We start from the raw sequence: 25,473 nt of genomic DNA on the forward strand, positions 1-25,473 counted from the left end.
TAAAAATATATCCCTGGTATTTAATGTTAGACGGGATATCTTGGCGTTTTATTGTTCTTTTCATATGTATCGTGTTATCTGTATATTTGGTTCTTTTATGTGAAGCACTTTGGTCAGCTGAAGTTGTTTTAAATGTGCTGTATAAATAAACTTGAATGGAATTCGAAAAAATAAAAGTACTACTTGTACTATGCTAACTTCAAACCAGTGGCCAAACCAAAAAAATATTCAGTGTTTCAGTCAAAACAGTTTAGAAAGATGCATGGACATGGTAATGCACCTTTTTCACATTGAGATCAATAACTTGGTATTTCATTTATAGTGCAATTAATTGTGTTATTGATTTGCACTTATATCATCCAGCTGCATTTAATAGCAATGTCTGAGTGTGTCCTGATATGCATGGTGAGAATTACATAACACACTTTAAAAAGTAAAATCAATACTGCAATATGAAAGTTAACACGCAATTATTAAAAACATGGCCACAAATAGACCCATTGTCAGAGGTGTGTAGTATTCAGTTACATTTACTCATTTATATATTATTTATATATATATATTATATATATATTTATTTGAAGTAACAGTACTTTGGTTCCTCTTCCTACTTTCCTTACCTTGACAATATGAAAATTTGAACATTTGTGTTTCTAGCACTGCTCCTTCCGATATAGTGTATTTTTACTTTCCTTTACTTTTTACTTATCCTTTGTGCTGTTTTGTTCTTATGTGTTGTAATTCAAATCACATTAACTTCAAATTATAAATTAGATGTTACGTCCAGACAGTTACTCTTTATGTTATTCTCACTTAAGTAGTAGCTTTTTTACTCTTGCGTGAGTAATTTTTTGTACCACTATTTTATATTTTGATATAAAATAGTGGTACAAAAAATTATTTGGAAGTAATATTACTCGTAATATTATTTGGAAGTAATATTACTCGTACTTAAGTAAAATGTTTGGCTACTCTACCCACCTCTGTCTATTATATACAAATCATATATTTCTCTTTATTTCCTGTATGAAATAATACTAGCTATCGTGTATATCTGTGACAGGAACGGTATGAGCAGATGGAGAATGGACCCCACCATCAAAATTTCATGTTGCCCAAGAGGACTTGAACACTGGTGCATAAGCAAGTATCAAGTCTGTGTTAAGGATTATTTGAGCCCCATTCACACATGTAGCCTGACCCAGGAATTTTCCAGCATTTTGCCAGAACAAGGTCATGTGCGATGGAAGCCAGAACTTATGTGCTCAGAATTTAGAGGGGAATATGCAGTGAAGGCTTTTGTGTGAATAAAGCCAGAAAATTGCCAGCACCACCTTGTTGCACTACATGTGTTACATTCCATTGTCATTCAGTTTAAATGATGCAGTTGCATGTTGAGAGCTCAATTCCAGGTTAATTATGAACAGAGCACACCCATGAGCAATGTTCTGGGCTTGGTGCATGTGTGAATGAGGGTTATGTTCCCTCTATCATTACTGATACCAAAACTGGTATTTTGATTGCTGTGCTTTACAACTTTAACTGCTAATACCCAATATAAATTGATACCATTCTAATTTGGTATGTGACTGCTGTATATTCATCTAATAGAAAAATCTGAAGTATATGGTAGAGATAGACTTTTATAGTGTATCTGTTATTGGCTTGTGGGGGCCAACCAGCTGAATAAAGAATATATATATGCATGATGCTTTATTTTAACAGTTTTGTGCAAAGACAGTATTGCATAAAGTGTGACATCTCTCTAATAGGTTTGTGGTAAAAATGGGACTGTAGATGAGTTTGTGGTCAATTTAAATTACATCATTTGGTAAAAATAATCAAAATCTGCCCCATATATCACCTCAGAAATATCAGCAGAGGTTAGCAGTGGTTCCTCTTTATTCTAAATAATCAGTATCTGCATTGGCCATGAAAGAAACATTGGTCGATCTCCATTGTATGGATAAGTTCAGATATTTTCTTACAATATAATCCATAATTTACACAAAATCCTCCAGATAATTGCTCATGAGTCAAGATCTAGAGATGGGTCCATGTGTGAGGCAGTGTGGCATTCACTCCTCCTGACAGGTTACCCCAGTGGCACTGAAGGATGCGTCAAATGCATGACACAAATTTGTCTGTGGGAAGATTAAAATATACCTTAACTTACATTTTAAGGTGTCCTGGGCCAACAACAGCAAATAGATAATCTTATTATATGAATTGATTGGCCTACTTCAATACCTGTATTTTTCTGGTTCATGGAGAAACTCCTATGTTGTATGGAGACATACAACATTGTAGTAGTAGCAGTAGACAATTGTACAATAGAGTATTTTTGCTTGTACGTCAATAACAGTATCTTCAATTATTAATTTACCTAGGCTACATAAATGCACCTGATCACTGTCATTTTTAATTAAGTTTTGCAATTGTGATTACAATTATGCTAATGAGTATGTTTTAATCTCATTCCTTATTAATGATAATGTAACCATAATTGTTAATTATTCATGATAGCATTTGCATGTCTGTCCTCATGTTAACTTAGCATCCATATTGTCCTTTGTTTTTGCCATTTGACTTTTGAATCACTTTAATTTGAAAGAAGCTATCGTTCTTATATTTTAGCAGTTTTTAAGCACCCTTAGTTATTTGCCAACAAATGTGTAATCCATTACTTAAGCTGTATTTAAAGCCACAGTGTAACTTTTTAACCTAACTATAGACTGAAATAAAAGTATGTTTTTTTTTTTCATTTTTGGTTACGTTTATTGCACTTAAAAATGTATGAAGTCCTTACTCTGAGTGGGTGCATCTCTACAAACCTGACTCTCATTTGGGAGAGAGTCTTCATGGCTGATGCTGATACCGATTATATAATCCTGAGCAACCGATGGACAATAAGCCAGTCCAGTATTTTATGGTCAAATTTAATTATTTATCTTAATTAATTATTTTATGATTTGTCCGTCCATCCATTTTCTTCCGCTTATCCGGGGCCAGGTCGCGGGGGCAGCAGTCTAAGCAGGGACTCCCAGACTTCCCTCACCCCGGACACGTCCTCCAGCTCCTCCGGTGGGACCCCAAGGCGTTCCCGGGCCAGCCGAGAGACATAGTCCCTCCAGCCTGTTCTGGGTCATCCCCGGGGCCTCCTCCCGGTGGGACATGCCCAGAACACCTCCCTAGGGAGGCATCCAGGAGGCATCCTGAGCAGATGCCCGAGCCACCTCAGCTGGTTCCTCTCAACGTGTAGGAGCAGCGGTTCTACTCCGAGCTCCTCCCATGTGACCGAGCTCCTCACCCTATCCTTAAGGGTGCGCCCGGCCACCTTGTGGAGGAAACCCATTTCAGCCGCTTGTATCTGCGACCTTGTCCTTTCGGTCATTACCCAGTGCTCATGACCATAGGTGAGGGTAGGAATGTAGATTGACCGGTAAATCGAGAGTTTTGCCTTCTGGCTCAGCTCCTTCTTTACCACAACGGACCGATACAGCGACCTCATCACTGCAGACGCTGCACCGATCCGCCGGTCAATCTCACGCTCCATCCTTCCCTCACTCGTGAACAAGACCCCGAGATACTTGAACTCCTCCACTTGGGGCAGAGACTCTCCACCCACCCGGAGAGAGCAAACCACCTTTTTCCGGTCGAGCACCATGGCCTCGGATTTGGAGGAGCTGATTCTCATCCCAGCCGCTTCACACTCAGCTGCAAACCGCCCCAGTGTCTGCTGCAGGTCCTGGCTCAATGAAGCCATCAGGACAACATCATCTGCAAACAGCAGAGATGAAATCCTGTGGTTCCCAAACTAGACCCCCTCCGGCCTCTGACTGCGCCTAGAAATTCTGTCCATAAATATAATGAACAGAACCGGTGACAAAGGGTAGCCCTGGCGGAGTCCAACATGCACCGGGAACAGGTCTGACTTACTACCGGCAATGCGAACACAGCTCCTGCTCCTGTCATACAGGGACCGGACAGCCCTTAGCAAAGAGCCCCGGATCCCATACTCCCAGAGCACCCCCCAAAGGACACCGCGAGGGACACGGTCGAATGCCTTCTCCAGATCCACAAAACACATGTGGACTGGTTGGGCAAACTCCCATGAACCCTCAAGGACCCGATGGAGAGTATAGAGCTGGTCCAGTGTTCCGCGACCAGGACGAAAACCACACTGCTCCGACTACTCCGACTATCGGTCGGATTCTCCTCTCCAGTACCCTGGAATAGACCTTACCGGGAAGGCTGAGGAGTGTGATTCCCCTGTAATTGGAACACACCCTCCGGTCCCCCTTCTTATACAGAGGGACCACCACCCCGGTCTGCCATTCCACAGGTACTGTCCCCGACCGCCACGCGATGTTGCAGAGACATGTCAGCCAAGACAGCCCCACAACATCCAGAGACTTGAGGTACTCAGGACGGATCTCGTCCACCCCCGGAGCCTTGCCACCGAGGAGCTTGCCAACCACCTCAGTGACTTCAGCCAGGGTGATGGACGAGTCCGCCTCCGGGTCCCCAGTTTCTGCTTCCTCCTCAGAAGACGTGACAGTGGGATTGAGGAGATCCTCAAAGTATTCCTTCCACCGCCCGACAACATCCCCAGTCGAGGTCAGCAGCTCTCCACCCGCACTGTAAACAGTGTTGGTGAAGCACTGCTTCCCCCTCCTGAGGCGTCGGACGGTTTGCCAGAATTTCTTTGAGGCCGTCCGATAGTCCTCCTCCATGGCCTCCCCGAACTCCTCCCAACCCCAAGTTTTTGCCTCTGTGACTGCACGAGCCGTGGCACGCTTGGCCCGCCGGTACTCATCAGCTGCCTCAGGAGTCCCACGAGCCAACAAGGCTCGATAGGACTCCCTCCCCGAACCGCCACCATAACGTGGTGGAGGGGTTTGAGCACCCGAATGATCCTGGGAGCTATGTTGTCGGGGGCTTCATGCCCCTGGTAGGGTCACCCATGGCAAACAGGTCCTGGGAGACGGGTCTGACTAAGAGCGGTTCAGAAGCCCATCATGAAGGAAAAAACATCAAGGCCGTTTACGTCGCCCGGACTGGCGTTACCGGTGCCCCACCCTGGAGCCAGGCCTGGGGTGGGTGCTCGGCAGCGAGCGCCTGGTGGCCGGGCCTTTCCCCACGGGGCCCGGCAGGGCCCAGCCCAAAGAAACGACATGAGGCCGTCCTCCCGTGGACCCACCACCTGCGAGAGGAGCCATGAGGGGCGGGTGCAGAGAGATCTGGGCGGCAGTCGAAGGCGGGGACCTCGACGACCGGATCTCCGGACATGGAGACTGGCTCGGTGGACATGGAATGTCACCTCACTGGGGGGGAAGGAGCCTGAGCTTGTGCGGGAGGTTGAGCGTTACCGGCTAGATATAGTCGGCCTCACCTCTACGCACAGCTTGGGCTCTGGAACCCAACTTCTTGAGAGGGGTTGGACTCTCCATTTCTCTGGCGTTGCCCGCGGGGAGCGGCGGCGAGCTGGTGTGGGCTTGCTCATTGCCCCACAGCTCAGCCGCCACGTGTTGGAGTTCACCCCGGTGAACGAGAGGGTCGCGTCCCTGCCCGGAGACGCATATGATTTGTATGTGTTATAAATTTACCCACAGTCCTTTTTACCAGAAATTTACCACAAAGAAAGCTGTGTAGTCACATTTTGTGCTGTTATCGCTTCACAGTGTTCAAATAAAGAATTAAACATATTCTTTAGGCAGCTGGTTTGACCAAAACTAAGTATCGCCCTGTGCTGGAAATTTAAGGCCAATGAGCTAAAAATGGCAAATATCAGCCAACCGATATACACTCACCTGAAGGATTATTAGGAACACCATACTAATACGGTGTTTGACCCCCTTTCGCCTTCAGAACTGCCTTAATTCTACATGGCATTGATTCAACAAGGTGCTGAAAGCATTCTTTTGAAATGTTGGCCCATATTGATAGGATAGCATCTTGCAGTTGATGGAGATTTATGGGATGCACATCCAGGGCACGAAGCTCCCGTTCCACCACATCCCAAAGATTCTCTATCGGGTTGAGATCTGGTGACTGTGGGGGCCATTGTAGTACAGTGAACTCATTGTCATGTTCAAGAAACCAATTTGACATGATTGGAGCTTTATGACAGGGTGCATTATCCTGCTGGAAGTAGCCATCAGAGGATGGGTACATGGTGGTCATGAAGGGATGGACATGGTCAGAAACAATGTTCAGGTAGCCCGTGGCATTTAAACGATGTCCAATTGGCACTAAGGGACCTAAAGTGTGACAAGAAAACATCCCCCACACCATTACACCACCACCACCAGCCTGCACAGTGGTAACAAGGCATGATGGGTCCATGTTCTCATTCTGTTTACGCCAAATTCTGACTCTACCATTTGAATGTTTCAACAGAAATCGAGATTCTTCAGACCAGGCAACATTTTTCCAGTCTTCAACTGTCCAATTTTGGTGAGCTCGTGCAAATTGTAGCCTCTTTTTCCTATTTGTAGTGGAGATGAGTGGTACCCATTGGGGTCTTCTGCTGTTGTAGCCCATCCGCCTCAAGGTTGTGCGTGTTGTGGCTTCACAAATGCTTTGCTGCATTCCTCGGTTGTAACGAGTGGTTATTTCAGTCAACGTTGCTCTTCTATCAGCTTGAATCACTCGGCCCATTCTCCTCTGACCTCTAGCATCAACAAGGCATTTTCGCCCCCAGGACTGCCGCATACTGGATGTTTTTCCCTTTTCACACCATTCTTTGTAAACCCTAGAAATGGTTGTGCGTGAAAATCCCAGTAACTTAGCAGATTGTGAAATACTTAGACCGGCCCATCTGGCACCAACAACCATGCCACGCTCAAAATTGCTTAAATCACCTTTCTTTCCCATTCTGACATTCAGTTTGGAGTTCAGGAGATTGTCTTGACCAGGACCACACCCCTAAATGCATTGAAGCAACTGCCATGTGATTGGTGGATTAGATAATTGCATTAAGGAGAAATTGAACAGGTGTTCCTAATAATCCTTTAGGTGAGTGTATATCAGTCTATCTCTACTGGAGCCCGGTGACCACCGCCAATTTCAAGTAGTTGGTAGCATCACGCAGGACTGCCCTGATTATGTGTTTGAAGTATGGAGACCTGCTAGACTAATCACTTTGTTTTTCATATGTTCAGACCCTGCCCCTCCTCCCCTTTCACTCTCTTCTTTAGTCCCCAAGAGAAGTATACCCCATGTTCACGTTCAACACGTCATGAGTCTCGCTACTCACTCATAACACCCAGGGACTCTTGAGACATTACATAAAAATGATTCTCTTTCTATGTATGTGTTTACAATGTTAGCTAAACACCAGGTACTGGAGGACTAAAGAAGTGGCTGTGGGTGGGGTTTAGGTGTTTAGTCCCACTTTAAATACATTATCAACCAAATAAAAGTTGAAATATGTTGACTGAAGGCTTCTAAATAAAGAATATTTCTAAAGTGTATTAAGAAAAATCTGAAATAGTTTCTTTTTTTGACACTTTGGTTCAATAATGTCTTTGTATTAAAAAGTATTTGCTGTATTGACACTGACAGATCTCAAACTCAAATGCCATAAAATAAATAAAAACAGTTAAAATAAAATAAATCATTACCATTGTAATTCTTTGGGTAAAACAGATTTCCTTCTTAATCTGTGCAGTATGGCGGGAAACGCCTTTAGCCTGTGCGCGCTCAGCACAGGCTAGTCCAAGAGGCTCACTGTAAGCTTATTATCATGTCACTCTTGGTGGTGCTCCAGGATGGGCTTGCTGTTGCCACGGAAACTGGGCCCAAGATATTGTTCAGGCATAGATCATGTGTCGTAAATACAAGCACATGAGTTAGCTCTGTTTTACCAGATTACTCAAATGTCTTTCGGTAGATGGATGATTTAAAATGTATTGTTTTGGTTGTGTATTTAAACTGCTATCTGTGGACCACATGTGGCTGCATTGTGTGACCTCAATAAATACAGCACTGACTTAAATGCCATCCAACTGAATAGTTTGTGGTTCAATTCCCAATGAATGGGAATGGGATGATGTCACTCCTAGATGGGGGGCAAGAGCCAGTTTCACCTGTTGATTATGTGGTATTTTCACAAGAAATAGCCTATACAAAAGGTTAGTTCACAAATGTTGAACCTTATCACTTCCATAGGTTGCACCAGTACGACACTGGTATCGAATATCGGCACTGATCTGGAAAAATTTGCTGCATCGGTTATCAGTTCCATGATATAGCTTCAGCTGATATCCTGGTTGGGCTTTTAATTAGATGCAATAAGAATATTTAGTGGCCCAGGATATTTGAACTTTAATTCATACAAAGCTGTTCAGTAGTTACTTGCAGGATTAATAACAGTTGCATAACACTATTGGATACATTTGATAATTAACTGTGTGTTTGAAAAGATGCGATGCAAATGTAAAATGCAAGAAAAAATGCCGTTTTCAATCCTTACACTGGTATCAGGTATCAGATACTTAAAGCCATAGTATCGATATTGGTATCAGAACTGAAAAAACTGAAACGGTGAATGCTTAATCATTAGTGACTAATAGACTCCATAACAAAAAAAAAACAAAAATCTGTATCATTGGCCTATAGAAAGTTGAGGTGTCATCAGAAACCCAGCAATTGATACTTTGCAGTGACATCATGCTGGTAGTATAATTCATTCATGTCTATGGCAGAATCTTCGGCAGTTACCATGGTAACACAATGCAAACATGAGCAAACTCAGCCAAAAAAGTTTTAAGTTGGTCTAAAAACTTAAGAAAAAAATATGAAAATTGTATTTGAACACATTTTCAGGAGTCTGTGATCAATGCGAGCTTTCATGCCTATTTAGGTATTTGATTTTAACCAAAAAGTGAGAGTGACTAACTGAAACAAGCACTAACTAGCTTGTGACTGTAATGCTAACTGAGAGGGACCTGTTTAACAGCACAAATCATCTCACCTGTAATAGAGCTTCAGACAGAGCCGAGCCTCCAGTTAGGATAACACCCTCAGGGAATGTTGATGACATTAGCTGCAAGTTATCAATACATACTGCTGTTGAGTCCTTGGGCAAGACACTTCACCCTCCATGCCACCTGTGATTGTATGAGTGCATATGTGAGTGATTCCCTGATGTAAAGTGCTTTGAGGGCCTATTGGGGGCTGTAAAACACTGCAGAAATGTAATTGTTCACTTATCTGCCATACACAGTGCTGTGGTGATGAGTTATCAGGATCCACAGGCAGCAGCTCTCACGGGAGCTGTTACTACGCCCACCAGGGAGGACAGACTAAGGAGGTCAGGAGTGAGATTGTTATCACAAGATATTTATTGCTTTTTACTGACATAGACATCTTCCTAAAAATGGTCCAATGTTGATATCACTTTTACCTTGACTACAACATCATATCAATCCCTATGGGTTTTTTGGCAGTTATTGGATTTAATGAATACATTAACAAAAAGGAACAGAGAATACAGTAAGATTGCACATTGTTGACATTTTTTAAAAGATATTCAGACAATATTATATCAGTGCAACAGAAATGTGCTAAAATGTGTTATTTTAATACATCCATGATTAAAATAAGTCTTTAAAGAAGGGGTGTTAAGCAAAATCGATGTTTTGAGCTTTCTACCATGTTATAACATTGTTCCCTCATCAGAAACATGCCTGAAGAAGTTTATGTGTTATTTGCGCATGTTTGAGTATTTTAGCAGTCTCTCCCAGGCCCTATTCAAACCATCCTTATGGTTAGCTGTAAGATTCTGTGCAATGCTCATCCCACCCTTGCTCCCACACAACAGTTCTCCATAAATATACAAAAACATGCTAAGAACTTACCAGAAGAACTTGACAAATCTGATGTGATGCACAGTGGTTTCATCAGTAGGTTCATACTGATAGTGTTGTGATAGCACTCTGAAGAGGGAGTGAAACTTATAAAATATGTTAATATCTTGTTTTGGACAAATATAGAATTTTCAAAACAACAAAAGGTAACATGGTGATCTAAATATGTTTTGTGTTAGCAGTTAATAACCCATAGAAGTAAAATTCCTTCTCTTTAAATGTTTTCAGTCGAGGGTTAAGTATCAGACAAATGTGAAATGTTTTCCCCCCATTTTTTTATTGTACATCTTTTCATGATAAAATGATTAACAAAATTTTCAAATTCTGCATATCTCTAAAACAACCTAATGGTAATGATTGTCCTTATCATGGATATTTTACTGAAATATGGTGAACTAAAATAATTGACAGTGACTGGTCTTTTTATAGTTATTTTCATAATTACATATTTTTATATCTATCGAGCAAACACTATTAGAACATATTTAGGCCAAAATTGCAATGCATTAACTATTGTGATCAATTCTTTACATTAACATATCAATACATTGAATCGATAATGACGTAACTCCTCCTAGTGATCGACTTTTAATTTTTTTTAGATGTATATTTTTCAGTGATAAAGCTCGATACGTGATTACTGCGTTACCACAGCTGGCTCTTTATCTATGCCTGTGTATAAACAGAGAAGAGCCCTGTCAATATTAGCTGTTCATGATTTGTGTGTCTCTGCAGTATGCACACAAATCACACACAACTCTACACGTGACAAATGACGCCCCCTGGTGTCTGTACAGAGAACAAATGAATAACAAAGGCCAGGCTATATGAAGTTGTTGTTTTACTGCTGTAAGTAGTGCCTGATTGGTTGGTGCACTTTGATCTCCTTAAAGGGAATAGTGGTTGGCCCCAATGATGAAGACTGCTCTGTGAAAACAGGAAAAAAGGTTTGTGTAAATTAATGATCAAGGAATGTATAAATCTAACATTTTTGTGAGTGTGTATTTATTTTTCAACCTGAACATAAAGAGACAGGCCTCTACTCCAATCTACTACAATGTTGAGATCCACGATCAAAACAGTTCAGTTTAGCTGTGTACATGACTGTGCATATGACTGAAAGGTTTTATATTCTGTACTCTTTAAAAAAAAGAAAAAAGATATGTATACTATCATTATGTTTTTTTTTGTATTATGATTTTAATATGTGTTTCATATTCCTTAAAGGCACTGTACCTGATTATTACTGCTTTAAACATGTGGAAAAACTGAACAAGTTCATTTTAAACAGTTTGCAGTGGTCTAAAGTTACTCCTTACTTACCTAATGCATTCTGAGCATCCGAATTATTCACTGTGATGACTTTATAAATGTTTATCTCACTATATGTTTTTTTCAACTTTCAGAGGCTAAAGTAGAGTTTACTATCACGGTAAAAGTAACAACAACTAGCACGCTAACAGCTACACAGTTGGCTTAATGTGACCGTAAGAGTTACTTATACAATATATTTGTACTGGGTGAAGACATTTAGTTATAAAAAAAAAATAAAAATCAGGTACAGGCCCTTTAAAGCATGTGTTTGAATTGTGCTCTACAAATGAACTTGACACCACTGAACACTCATGTTGTATAGACTGTTGTTGCAGTGTGTCTCACCAGTGTTGTGTGTCCTCTCTTTGTGCTTGTTTGGGAGCAGATCCTGTCTCCTCTCTATGTCTGAGCTCAGGTCAGCCTGGGCAGCATACAGGCTACTACCAAAATCTGGGCTGCAGAGGAATAAAAGATCATTAGTTTGAGTTATGTTGTGGTATCCTGCCCTCCATCTAAAAATGTAACTCCAGATCAGAGGTGGGTAGAGTAGCCAAAAATTTTACTCAAGTAAGAGTAAGATTACTTTAAAGTAATACTACTCAAGTAGAATAGTGATTAAAGAAATTACTCATGTAAGAGTAAAAAAAGTATTTGGGAAAACTACTACTGAAGTAAGAGTAACTATCTTCAAATCATGCCTCAAAATTTACTTCCAACAATCAGTCCTACACCACATAACCAATCACACCGTCATCCAGTTTTGTATTGTATTGTGTGTGTGTTTTTATTCACCTGTTTTTTTTATTTTTTAAACTTCTGTACAGTGTCCTTGGGTGTTTTGAAAGGAACTTTTATGTGAAATGTATTATTATCATAAAAAGTAAAGTATCAGGATGTAACATCTGATTCATAATTTGAAGTGAATGTAATCTGAAGGACAAAACAATAATGCTCAAAAGGATAAACACCCAAAAAAAAAAAAAAATTCATGTGAAGGAGCGCTGCAAGAAACACAAATGTTCACATCATTTCATATTGTCAACATAAACCTTTTGTCACTTGTAGACTTACTCACTGTGGGAAAACTAAGAAAAACCTTTTACTCAAGTATGAGTATTGTTACTTCAATACAAATATTACTCAAGTAAGAGTAAAAGTATGCAGCTAGAAAAGAACTCTGAAAAGTACAATTTCTTTAAAAACTCACTCAAGCCCTCCTCTGCTTTAGAGAAGAGAATTTGTGAGATTTCTAGAAACAAGCAATGCAGTTTGTCAACAAAAATTACACTGTTTATGTTTGTATCACTTACCTTTGTTTAGTCAAAATGCTGTATATTTCTGTCAACAGCTTCTCAGCTGCTCCCATTTCAAAGTGCATTGTGCCATTTATCAAGTCCTGGGACAAGTTTATGTTGAGTTTCCGTAAAAACTAAGAAATAAAAAATAAGGTAAAATAAAGTTCTTTGTATTATTTAATAAAGCATTTACTGTAGTCATAACAATAGTTCTGTAGCTACCTTTTGTATGCGTCTCCAGTTGTCCTGTTTGATAGACAGCGCTGCTCCGTTCTTATAAGAATACAGCAAGAAAACTTTGGGGTAATACTGGGAGAAGATGTCTGCAACTAAGTAACCATTGGAGGAATCTCTGGAAATTGAAAATGACCAACAAAAAAATAAAATAAAAATCATTATTACAATACATTTTTATATTTTAAGAATGAGAATACTTTGATGTATGTAACTAAATGTATTTAGTTGCATTTTAATTCAGGTATTCAGTATTTTGTGTTTTCCTGTATTACTTTTATGCTTTTAGTTATAACAGATATTACAGACAGCTTTATTTTTATTTACTATGCATTCATTAATGTCTAATTAGAGAAGGACAAATTGCACATACATTCATCAGAAAAGTGCACTGTCCATTTTTTCTTACTAATACTGCTAAAACTGCATGATGAAGTACTGCAATGAATTCCTTTAATTTTAAAAAAGTAACTGTATTCTCAATACCACCAATTGAAAGAATAACTGTACCAGAATACAGTTACTCAAAATTAGTATTCAAAATGAATATTTTTGGGAGGCCTACATGTATTTTAGATACTTCCCAACACTGCGTAGAGGATATGGATGTCTTGTCCTACATTGTCAAACACTGAACACAACAAATCTCCCAAACCAAATGAGTCCATGCCCCAGTGACATCAAGACTGTCATTTGAAAGGCTACATTATATTTACATTTTGAATTAGATAAATAAGCTATCATGTGATTTTTAATTTTGTGAAATAACTAATTAATACAGGCAACAAATGACAATAATCTTTTCAAATGCAATGTATAGGCCAAACAGCTCCAAACTTTGAAGTAAACTAACCTTATAACATTATTTTGGCCGTTGACATGATATAGAATTTAGTTGCTTTTAGCTGCTATGACCCCAGGATTTGACCAGAGTTAAGTGTCTATTTCTATCCAGTCATTGTTCCAGGCCTGTTACCTGCGCACATTCTTGGGGCAGACTGACAGCTGGAGGTTCAGGATCCACTGGAGCACTTCTCTGGGCAGGCCTGTCCTCACCGGAGACACAGGGGACAGGGACATTCTGAGCTGGAGTTTAAGCTGGCCAACTAAAAAGTTCACTCTACTTACTGTTATGTTATTTGTAAAGCTGCTTACCCAGTGTTGTAGGTTTCCATAGTAACCTCATTTCCACGATCCGTGGTAATGTGGCGCCATCTAGAGGCTGAAGCTGAGTACAGCGTCAAACTTGTACAGAGGTGCTCAATATGTGCAATGGGATGTATTTGAGGTAAAACAAATGACTTACTGTATTATTTCTTGATCACCTGTGGCTTGGATGCCCCATATAGTAATTACTTGATTCCACTATACTCTATACTAATGATACTTGGAGGTGACATCACGCAGGGGCTGTTCTTCATATATTTCTATGGGGGAATATTTAACAATTACCATGGTGACACAATGCTCACATTAGCAAACACTGTCAAAAACGTTTGAAGAAAACTCCAGAAAAAATACAAATTTATTTAAACAACTCATTTTCAAAAGTGCCTAACTGAAAAGCTTGTGACTAAATTTATGTGTGAAAGACTTATTTTCGCAGCACAAATTTTCTCACCTATTGTAGTTCCACCTAAGCTCTTTCTGGTCAGACTGTATTAAAATAAAGCTCAGATTAAAGCCCCACAATTAGCTTCAGACCACCAGAGAATGTTGATGCCATCAGCTGCAAAGTATGAATAACTATTTGGAAGAATTATCACTGACATTATTTTATATGCACATATGGTTTCTTTAACAAAACATTTTATGGTGTAGATATGCTGTAAGTGTTATAACCTGTAGAGTCAAAGTGCATACCTTTTAAATAACAAAACATGGATATTAAAATTAAAATTACTTAAAGGCATACTTTGTCACGTTAATCGTGGACCACCTACTTGTATGGAGATTGCATTGCTATGATGTTTCACAAATTGGCATTTTAGGCTGTATTGTGGCAATGAAAACACTTTTAAACAAATAAATACAAAATATACAACTTTACATCCATACTGTAGAGCATTCAGAAAAAGTAATAACATTTCCATGTGACAGAACCCATACAAAAAAAAATACATAGTGCACATTTGATAGCGATATGTATTCATGTAATAAAGATATATTTATTTGAAAATATCTTTATGAAAACCAGTTTGAAACACCTTAAATCAAGTCTAGCAATAAGGGCACAATTGGTAAATCTTCACTACAGATAAATATTCCCTTTGGCAGCCATATATTGGGTGATCAACAAGAGTCTTATTTATGCTGCGTTCCTGTCACCCTCGGAGGTCAGAACTCGGATTGACGTAATCTCCGAGATAAACATGGGGCATTCCAAATGTCATCTTGTTAACATGATTAAATAAAATAATAAAAAGGAAAGTGCCAAAAATCTGCCAAAATACTGATCCAATTAAGTTAATTTAGTAACCCAGACATTACTACTACATAAACACTTAATAAAGCAACATTTGAAAGTGGATTTCTGCTTTTGTTAACATTAGTTCCGCGTACACATTAGCAAAATTAGCATAACAGCCCATTTATAACTGCAGATTCAGTTATAACAGATGCGCAGGAGCACAAAAGCGGGTGACCAACTACAGCTAAAGTACTATAAATATTTAATATGTCGGGTTTTTAATTTTCACTAAATGTAGGGCAGAGCCATGTTGGATTTTCTCACTCGGACTCTGAAATGTTCTGACTTTCTCATTAGAAATTGGAGATTGCCAGGCGTTACGGATCTTATGTACAAGCGGGAACTCTGAAAATCCAAGTGGGAACTCTGAAAATCCAACCTCCGAGAATGACTGGGACGCGGCATTAAACCACAGCAATTGACTTGCTGTCCATTATTCAAACTAGCAGCTCTTTGTGTCATCTTTGCGTTCATATACAGTCCACATGGAGGAGCAGAGGAAGAGGCTGTGGGTGTGTCACTGGTACTGCAGGTACCGGTGCAGTCTGCTGGGGAGGGGCAGATGAGACAGGAGGTGCAGCCTGTCCCGCCCCACACAGCCCCGGATACACTGACGACACATCTGACTCAGCAGGCGCGGAGTGGCTGGAGACACGGAGAGAAAGACCCCATAATGACATAGATATTCAGTTGTAAACAGGCCACATGCCAATATTGAAACTATTATTATTTTGTGTTGAAAATTACATTGTATGATCTTTTTTTATTATCATCATTGTGGAATTGAATTTAGAAGCTTAACTAATACAAAGTCAGCCAACATATCATGTCCACTTTTCACAGCTCATTCATTGAGAGCACACTCACTTTCTTCTGCATCTACTGGTACAACTCTATCTCTGTACAGAATCAAAGCAGACTGCAGAACATTTTAAGTCACTGTACTCCCAGTAAGAGCTCTGTCCTCCTCCAACTCTGTCCTTACACCCATGTTCCCACAATTCATCTGGCTATTGTCTGGACGTCAAATGCAATGACCAGACTGCAGATCTCAGAGGAAGAGCCCATTTGTCCTAAGGACTGTTACCCCACTCAATAAAACTCAATCAAACTGCCCTAACATGGCATCTGGAACCTCATTCTCTCAGTCTCACTCCTTGTGACCCGCCACACACAAGGGTTAAGTAAAAAAAATTAATTAATTAAATTAAGTATTGTCTGCTTACCTTCATAGAGCAACAGAAAGCCCTCAGTCAGGCTGCTGGGAGGGGCCACATCCACAGGTCGTTGATAGTCTGTGTTCCTTGCATTTATGTCGGCCCCAAAGTCCAGAAGGAGTTTGACCACTGGTGTGCAGTCCTTCTCTGCAGCCGCATGTAAGGGCGAATCCTGACACCTGCCCTTCTGCACGTTTGCACCTGTCAGGAAGACCCACATCATATGTATTCTGCATGGATATGTCCAGGTGTCAGAAGTATCAATACCCAGATTCTAAACAATACTAAATCTAGTACTCAAGACTAGATACTTAATTGAACAAGTATCGATACCAATAAAAAAACAAAACAAAAAAACAACAATCACATTAATCACAATTTTACCTCTCCAGAATTGTTTTAGAGGAAGACCACATGTTAAAATTAAGGCAAGTGTGAAAATGAATTCTATCATCTAAAACTATTTTGATTGTGGTATCAGAATCGGTATTAGACTAAGTTTAACTAAGATTATGTATATGTATTCAGTCTATGAATTTTCTATTTGGTTTCCAGGAGAAGGACAACATTATTCTTACAAAACCAACGCAACCAAAAATAAAAAATGGCTGGTATTTGCAATTTGATTACTATTGCTCCTTATAGAGCAGTGACATCCATAATAAGGACATTCCGTGTAGATTGTGATATCAGAAATGTTGCTTTTCCATCAGAGTGTATCTTGTATATTTATGTATATATTTATGGAGCATGGGTGACGTAGGCTTGTGTGCTGTAGGATCATACATACTGACCTTCCCTGAGCAGTTTGCGGGCACACTCCAGCTCTTGGCACATGCAGGCCGTGTAGAGCGCCGTGCCCAGATGAGGGATGTCCATGTCTACGTCTGCCCCCCACGTCACCAGGGCTTCCACACAGCCGTAATGTCCTGAGGGATGAAACTGATCAGCCAATCACAGCCCTGTGAGCACTGTGAGAGCTGTAGTCTAAGGTCATAAAGGATTAGTGAGAATCCACTCTCACCGCACTCAGAGTCAATGAGGCTGTAATCGCACAAGCAATGTAGACCACAAGAGATAATGCTAATTGAAGTGTGGGATTAAACTATATATAATGTCTGCTACACAATACCACTGGTAAACGCCTTTGCTGTAGATTAATAACATTGTAAAGCCAAAAGTATTATAATGAATACATTACTGTACATTCTGGATCCAATGCATGGGTTTCAGAGTGATGAAAAATTAGGACTGTTGCCATAGCTATTCAAAATTAGACCCAAATCTTTTGAATGGTCGTCCAAATGGCATCCATAACAGGAAACTGAAACCCATGAATTATTTGCCAAATATTAAAACTATATAGGCTACTGATTTTATCAGCAGAAGGTGAAAGAACACATGCACTCTGCATAACCTGTACATATCTGCTAGCGATGCACCGAGTCGATACTGGTCACAATAAATGCTATATCGACTTATTGTTCAACACACGATGGATGGAACAATCGTTTTTGATTCATATTTATCGTCTGTACTTTGTCTTTCTACAAGTGAGGAACTTTTTGCCATTTTTTTGTAATTTTCTGAAGATTTGAGCTGTAGAAAATGTAGAAGCTGTAGAAGATAAGTGTTTCATTTAGAAAGCTGCACAATGTTTGGACTTTTTTATAAACTGTACAAAGCTGTTCTGAAGTTACTTGAGGGACACATAACAGCTAGAATCAGATTAGAATTTAGTATTAAAGGAATGTTATTTTCAGTATCTGTAATGGTATCGGCAGATACTTAAAGCCATAGTATCGGTGTATCTATGTAGAAGCTGTAGAAGATAAGTGTTTCATTTAGAAAGCTGCACAATGTTTGGACTTTTTTATAAACTGTACAAAGCTGTTCTGAAGTTACTTGAGGGACACATAACAGCTAGAATCAGATTAGAATTTAGTATTAAAGGAATGTTATTTTCAGTATCTGTAATGGTATCGGCAGATACTTAAAGCCATAGTATCGGTATTGGTTTCGAAACTTAATAAGTAGATCGTGCATCCCCAAAATATCCGCATAATCACTCCACCCTAGAAGGTTGTAAATTAATGTAGCTGTAGCTGTAATTGCTGCAATCACTCACTCAAACACCATTCTCTCACATAGACCAGCATGGTCTCTTTGCACAGATGTACCTCTACTAGTGGCCTCGTGTATGGGTGAGGGCTGGTACACCAGTGTCTGTGGTCTGGCTCCATTCTCTAACAGCAGCTCTGCACACGTCACACTGCCCACTGAGCAGGCGTTAAACAGGGGTGTGACTCCATCCATTGTGGATGCATTTACCTGTGATCAAAGAGCTATGTTGTAGTACAAACACCTAGATGCTAATGTACATTTCATTTATATAAAAATACGTATTTAGAAAGAGCCACCCTCTAAACTTCTGCAAGTGCTTTCACCGTTTATACTGCGCTATTTAGTAGTGGACCTGAATTACAAAGTGAGGGAGGGCGACAGGGGTGGGGTCATATACACATGCACTCTGGTGACGGGGGGTTGATGATGAGGGTGTGGGGTTGTTGAGTCCAGCATGGTGACCAGGTTCAGGGCTGTAACAGTAGCCTAAATGGGGAGCAGTTGGCCTCCAGACCAAATAGAAGACATGGTCTAAAAAAATTCTCATAATGTTACTAGATCACTTAGTAATATTTTTATAAGAATTGATTTAAGAAAAAATATAACTTAGGAATTAGAATTCTGTGTTGCATCATTAAGAGTAACAGTGTTCTAAAACAGCACTTTTTTTTCCCCAGAAGAATACTGTCAGTTAAGAAAACATTTTATGAATGCCAAAAATGTTCCTAAGAAGGCCTTAAGTACAAATGTCTTCATATGATTGAGGCCCAGTGACTGGAACCTGAAGTGGTGTAACTTACATTGGCCCCAGCATCAATGAGGGCCCTGGCACAGGCGACATGGTCCCCCAGACAAGCCTCATGTAGTGGGGTCACATGGTCTATGGTCAGGACATTTACATTGTGGCCCTAGAAACACAAAGAGGTTATTTTTAACATTGATGAATCCCAATGAGGTGGGGATTCTGATAGGCTCTCATTATAGTGTCATATTTTTTCCATCATTATCTTTGGCTGCAATAACCAAGTTGTGAATATTTAGTGAGTTAATTAATTGCCAATGTTGCAGAATGATATGGTATAAATGATTTAAAAAACTTGCTTATAATATGTAGCTGAAACTCTTTAGCGTTATTCTCATTCTGATACTATCATAGCTACAATATTATAATAAATTAAAAAATACAACAAATGTGCATTTATAGTAAAAGACTACTGTTAATTTATGTATTAATTTTTATTAATTTCTCATATCAACTGTGCAGAATTATTTAAGAAAATCTAACACAATCGACAAGGAGCAGGAAAAAGGATGGTCTAAAGTACACTTTGGTTTAGACAAGTGTTTTTACAGTAACATGCAATAACTACAGTAATGTTTCTATTCCTAAAGTTTAGTGGTTTCTTTTTCCATTTCCATTAATTATTGAATCCATATGATTTGAATGTCAAGGTTCTGACAAAAGAGAAGAGAACAAATAAAGGGGAAGAAATCATAAAGCCAAAAACATGTTACCAAGTGCAGTAACACTGATCGTGCAATACTGGCCGTATTGTAATACCCAAAGGTGTGTCCTGTCAACAACGTGCCTTAAAAAGGTTGTGCAGGATGCTGATCAGTTGCTAAGCACACAGGTGTAAACCACTATTTGTATTTTAGTAGTCATCAAGTCACCCACCACATGCACATCCTTGGAAAGTGCAGCCATGGGAATACATACAGTTGAAACGAGAGAAGTTTATATATACTATATAGAAAGACACAAAGCTTTTTCTCATTGTCTGACATCAAATCAGACTAGTTTTTTCCTGTTTTTTAAGACAATTTTTCATTACTTTCTTCACAGTCAAAGCCCAAGCTTTAACTTCCTGGCTGATGCTAATGTTCTTTCCTCATGATGTCATCTATTTTGTGAAGTGCACCAGTCCAGCCCCACAACATGATGGTGCCACCCCCATATTTCACAGTTGGGATGCTGTCATCAGGCTTGCAAGCTTCCCCCTTTTTCCTCCAAACGTAACAATTCTCATTATGGCCAAACAGTTCAATTTTAGTTTCCTCAGACCACAGGACATGTGTCCAAAAGTTAAGGTCTTTGTCTCCATGTGCATTTGCAAACTAATGGCTAATGGCTTCTTCCTGCAGTGGCCTTTCAGCCCATGTTGGTACAGTATTCGTTTCATTGTGGATAATGACACACTCTTACTGGCTTCAGCAGCATCTTCACAAGGTCTTTTGCTTTCATTCTTGGGTTGATATGCACATTTTGGACCAAACTATGTTCATCTTCGAGACATAGAACCCATCACCTTCCTGAACAATATGATAGCTGGACATTCCCAGAGTGACTATGCTTATGTATAATAGTTTGAACAGATGAATGTGGTACCTTCAGGCATATAGAAATTGCACCCAAGGATGAACAAGACTTGTGCAAGTCCACAATTCTCTTCCTGTTATCTTGGCTGATTTCTTTTGACATTCTCATAATATTTGATAAAGAAACAGTGTGTTTCAAGTGTGCCTTCAAATACATCCACAGATGTGTCTCTAATTAACTCAAATGTTGTCAATAAACCTGTCATAAGCTTAAAAAGACATGGCATCATCATCTAGGTTTTCCCAAATAGTTTAAAGGCATGGTAATCTTACCGAATTTAAACTTCTGACTTTGAAGAAAATAATAAAAAGTTGTATTAAGAAATCCTTCTCTTATTATCCTGACATTTAGCAAATAGAAATATTTTTTGTAGTCCTAATTGACCTAAAACAGGAAAAGTTTAGTCTGATTTCATGTCAGACATTGAGAAAAAAAAGTGCATGTGTCTTTTTATATAGTGTATGTAAACATCTAGTTTCAACTGTAGGTACTATTTTACCTGGACAATTAAAGTTTTAAGAGCAAGTAGACGGCCTTGAGCTGCTGCATCGTGGAGAGGTGAACGGTCTGCCCACGAGCCTGCAAAAGAGACACGCATTCAGGATAAGATTTAGAGCATTTTTTAATATAATTATAATTCCATTATCTCACCTACACACCTGAATCTATATCAAAAATCACTGCTAAAGCATTCCACACATTCGCATCGTTATCTTCCTGATTAATTTCATTCATCACACTTCAAAATCGCTTTTAGTTTTTCAATTCGCAAGGCTCTAACTACCGTGACAGATAATCCAAGTTAGTGTAATTATTATTCTACGGAGATGGTCCACTTTAAATGTAATATCTCTTTCGAATTATAGCTGCAGATTATGTTGTCAACCCGTCTCCCGAGCTCCTTCAGAACATCTGGTTGCATATGTTTTGGTGCCTGTCTGGTTGATAGTGTGAACGGGTGCATAGCTCTGCGAATGGAAAGTAGGGCAAGAAGGGGGTGGTGAGTGGTGGTGGTGGGGGTACCGTGACTATGTTCTATTAATATACATCAGAGGAAAAAGAGCAGCTAGCTAGCGTCAAGTCTGCATGTTTAATATTGAATGTGGTGTTTCTTGGTAGCTAATATGGAAAGTTACATCGGTTATCATGAAAAACACATAGTCTACTTTTACATGATATGAGGTTTATGTGGTTAAGTTTAGAATGGCTGATTTGTGAACATGGACATTTACTATGGGGTAGTCTAATATAGGCCTACCGTGGGTTCAAAATTGCAATGATTTAAAATGCATAAGATATCAGAAATTATTATTGTAGGGCTGAATGATTTTGGAAAAAACTAAATAAAGAAAAATTTCATGTTTAAGAGGTAGGATTCTGTTCAGAGTGCAAACTGTAACCAGGGTCATTAAAATTTCAGAGAAGACTAAAATATGAACTGACAAGCTTAATACAGAACATGTTAGTAGAGGTCTAAACTAAAGAAACAACTAGATTTTTCCATATAAGGATAGGAGATTTTGTTCTTTGCAGAGGAAATGTACTTGTTTTGACATCAATACAATGCAACCACTGATTGTATGCCAAATCTTGCTAAGATTTTCCATGTTTGTTTCAACTGCACACTACTACTCACGGTGCTGCTGTCCATAGTCATAAAACTCGGCAGATATCCTAGCTGCCTCCTTGCGATTACCCCGGACGATGTAGAAGTATGTGAGCAAGTTCAGGGATATTTTAACAAAGAGCTTGAAGCAGAACAAGGCCAAGATGCTGAGGTAAACATTGCTGAGTTGGACCGCGAAGGGCCGGTTGGTGAGTTCTTCTGGAGGTTCTGTCATGTCCTTTGGCACGCTGCGTACCGGAGACTGGGGTCACGGTGAAGACGAAGGGTCAGGTGACAGTCCAAAACACCAAACAGTACGAAGTACTTTTCTGTCAAGTGGAGGCAACTGGGTTGGCAGGACTGGCTGCAGTCCTGCCAGGGTAAACCGTGGAAAAAATGCACGGCAGCTGCTACTGTGGAGAGAGAAACAACAGCAGAGTAGTGGGGGATAAGGGGGAGAGAAAAAAGAAGTAGTGTTATAGTATGGTCAGAATGTGCATTAATATAGTCCGTGATAGCCAGAAATATATAGATGTGTTATAAAATATAGTGATTCATTAAAAAAGAATGGACAAGTGACAAAATTGTCACTGATACTAAGACTGTTGACCACGTACAGTACAATAGGCTACTAAGCTATAATGTCATCATAGTCTATTCGTATAACATAGGCTAGATGGTGAAGAAAACTGATGAATAATTGGTTACCATCTTGCATACATTAGCCTTTTTTTTTTTTTAAAGAATAGCTGTAACCAAATAGCCTTTTATTTTTTAGCAAACAGAAACCTATATTGTGCTTACTTGCCTTAAACTGAGTAGCTTGCAGTTATCATTGGCATGGATAAATTATGAACCACATATTACTTTCATTCTTATGTTAATTTTATGATGATTATTTGTTTTGATTTGTTGCATTGTGATTTCAATGTCTTTCTTATCCTGCAAAGCACTTTGAATTACTTTGTGTACAAATTGCGCTATACAAATAAATTTGCCTTGCCTGGCCTACTTTAAGTGTTAGTTATATTAAACTATTTCAACAGTATCTGAACTATTGGAAAACAAATACAGCCTGTTTATCTGTATATCCTTAAATAATTTTGAGTGTTTAAGGTTAAATATAATACCATAGAATTGAAAAACACAATGGATTTAGTTACAGAATAATGAATACCTGCATTAAAATGTATTCTGTAACATGGAGTATTGTATCCTGAATACTTTGAATACGTTCCCATTACAATATAGAATAAAAACGTGAAAGCAGTAGACCTAAAATTGACCGTCGCACGTGCCAAAGTCAAAGCTCGCGCTAATAGCCACACTGCGCATGCCTCACCACTCACCTGCACGTGAAGGTCTCTGTTAAATGTGAAGCAAGTGAACACTGCAACAATAACTTTACCGAAAGGCATATCAGCTCGATAAAACTCCGGCAGAGTGGGGTTTACCGCGGTATGAAGCAAGTAAACAGCGAGGAATTCCCGCGTCTATCTGCAGAAGAGAAGCCCAACCGCTCCACTCCGAGACCACGCCCACTTATTTTGGTTAGCGTAAAGTTATGCTTCATTTCCTTTTTGGATTTAATTGATTTACTGATGCATATTCTACTTGTTGACTGGGTTGTGTCATTGTTTGGTGTGCAGTTTTTGCTAGCAATTAGAGATACAAATTATGTCTAATGTTAAATTACTGGACACTTACGTGTACCTCTCTGCAGAACCATTAGAACTGTTACTGTTACACTGTTACATTTCATAAACATGACCTATCTGTGGCAGATACAATGTCGGGGTGTTCAAATCAAATATAGCTTATACTGATAGGCCTATATATATATATATATATATATATATATATATATATATATATATATATATATATATATATATATATATATATATATATATATATATATATATATATATTTAAATGATGGCCAAATCATTTATGTTATAACTTAGTGTTTTGGTTCTTCAGTTTAAAACTTAAAAGTACTTGAATCCATGGTGCAGCTGATGATTAATCAGCCTCTGCTGCAATAGTATATGCTGGCCATATGCTGAGAATGAGAAAAACTTGTTTGTGTCCTCTATAGTCAATTTACAGCACTGGCAAACCAAGTTAAGTTCTGATTTTAAAATTGTCTTTTAAGTAGTCTTTATTTGTCTTATAGGACATTGCCAAATAATATTTTTTTTTGACAAAAGAAATCAGACTATAATGGGATAGTTGTGATTTATTGTGATTTTTTTACCTTCTTTCCTTCTTTCTCTGCAGATGAAGCCTACATGAGAGGACAGCAGCAGACACATTCCACTGTGGGGCAAACTAAAGCAGTGGCACCTGTCCAAAACTACACAGCAGTAAGGCTTTATTCTGAACCAACCACATGGAGAGAATTTCAATACAGTTCTCACACTTTCTCTGGATAGACAGAGAGCAGGCAGTTGGCTCAGTGTTTTTTATAGTAGAGAAATGTATTTAGGACAAGTTCTTTTGCAAAGGGTTTCTGAAATACAACATATTGTATACATTTTGCACAACTTTTTCTTCCTAAAAATTGTCATTCTTTGGTTTTGTCTAATGGGATTGTTACAAATCAAAAACTTTGGGTTCATAAAACTAGCATTAAAATCATGAATATGACTTCCTGATAATGGCAGAAACCGTGTATCATTCTAACCTCATCAGACGGGACAATGCATTACAGTAACTATAATGGGGCAAAATTGTTGATTTCAAATCAGGCTCTAGGATCCAAATTACTTTTACTACTACGCACTCGATATTGCAAGATATCATCTTTGTTCCTTTGATTTTTAAATTTTAATATGATGCTGTGATGTACATATTTATATGCACTCTTTTAAGGCTGCACAATTTGGGAAAAATACGTAAATGCAATTTTTCTGACAAAAATTACCTAAAAAATTTCTGTCTTCGCATTCATTC

At 39.1% G+C, this 25,473-nt stretch overlaps 2 protein-coding genes across 3 annotated transcripts; both read right to left on the reverse strand.

The window, feature by feature from the left end:
• Positions 1 to 12,495: 12,495 nt before the first annotated feature.
• Positions 12,496 to 13,798, reverse strand: spata4 (spermatogenesis associated 4). Its single transcript, XM_033974482.2, has 3 exons — positions 13,695 to 13,798; positions 12,707 to 12,836; positions 12,496 to 12,618 (listed from the first exon to the last, which is right to left on the reverse strand). Exons 1-3 carry the CDS (start codon positions 13,796 to 13,798, stop codon positions 12,496 to 12,498), a joined length of 357 nt encoding a protein of 118 aa, XP_033830373.2.
• A 428-nt stretch (positions 13,799 to 14,226) lies between these two features.
• On the reverse strand, positions 14,227 to 24,055 carry asb5a (ankyrin repeat and SOCS box containing 5a). Of its 2 annotated transcripts, XM_055224727.1 has the most exons (8): positions 23,865 to 24,055; positions 22,546 to 22,928; positions 21,409 to 21,488; positions 19,330 to 19,437; positions 18,586 to 18,736; positions 17,200 to 17,334; positions 16,415 to 16,606; positions 14,227 to 15,833 (listed from the first exon to the last, which is right to left on the reverse strand). In XM_055224727.1, exons 2-8 carry the CDS (start codon positions 22,748 to 22,750, stop codon positions 15,706 to 15,708), a joined length of 999 nt encoding a protein of 332 aa, XP_055080702.1. In that variant the 5' UTR covers positions 22,751 to 22,928; positions 23,865 to 24,055; the 3' UTR covers positions 14,227 to 15,705. The 2 variants fall into 2 exon arrangements, with proteins under 2 accessions (XP_055080702.1, XP_033830186.1); XM_033974295.2 differs by lacking the exon at positions 23,865 to 24,055 and having other exon boundaries at positions 22,546 to 22,953.
• Between the last annotated feature and the right edge of the window lie 1,418 nt (positions 24,056 to 25,473).

Source organism: Periophthalmus magnuspinnatus, chromosome 10, assembly GCF_009829125.3.
Source record: "Periophthalmus magnuspinnatus isolate fPerMag1 chromosome 10, fPerMag1.2.pri, whole genome shotgun sequence".
In the NCBI taxonomy this organism is placed as follows: Eukaryota; Metazoa; Chordata; class Actinopteri; order Gobiiformes; family Gobiidae; genus Periophthalmus; species Periophthalmus magnuspinnatus.

Excerpts from the sequence above, each read along its gene's own strand:
- spata4 (XM_033974482.2), bottom strand. The coding sequence starts at position 13,798 with ATGTCCCTGTCCCCTGTGTCTCCGGTGAGGACAGGCCTGCCCAGAGAA. Across the intron at positions 12,837-13,694 it reads TGCCCCAAGAATGTGCGCAG|AGATTCCTCCAATGGTTACT; the intron begins GTAACAGGCCTG and ends TTCAATTTCCAG. Across the intron at positions 12,619-12,706 it reads ACTGGAGACGCATACAAAAG|TTTTTACGGAAACTCAACAT; the intron begins GTAGCTACAGAA and ends TTTATTTCTTAG.
- asb5a (XM_055224727.1), bottom strand. The coding sequence starts at position 22,750 with ATGACAGAACCTCCAGAAGAACTCACCAACCGGCCCTTCGCGGTCCAA. Across the intron at positions 18,737-19,329 it reads TCATTGATGCTGGGGCCAAT|GTAAATGCATCCACAATGGA; the intron begins GTAAGTTACACC and ends CTTTGATCACAG. Across the intron at positions 17,335-18,585 it reads ACACGAGGCCACTAGTAGAG|GACATTACGGCTGTGTGGAA; the intron begins GTACATCTGTGC and ends TTCATCCCTCAG.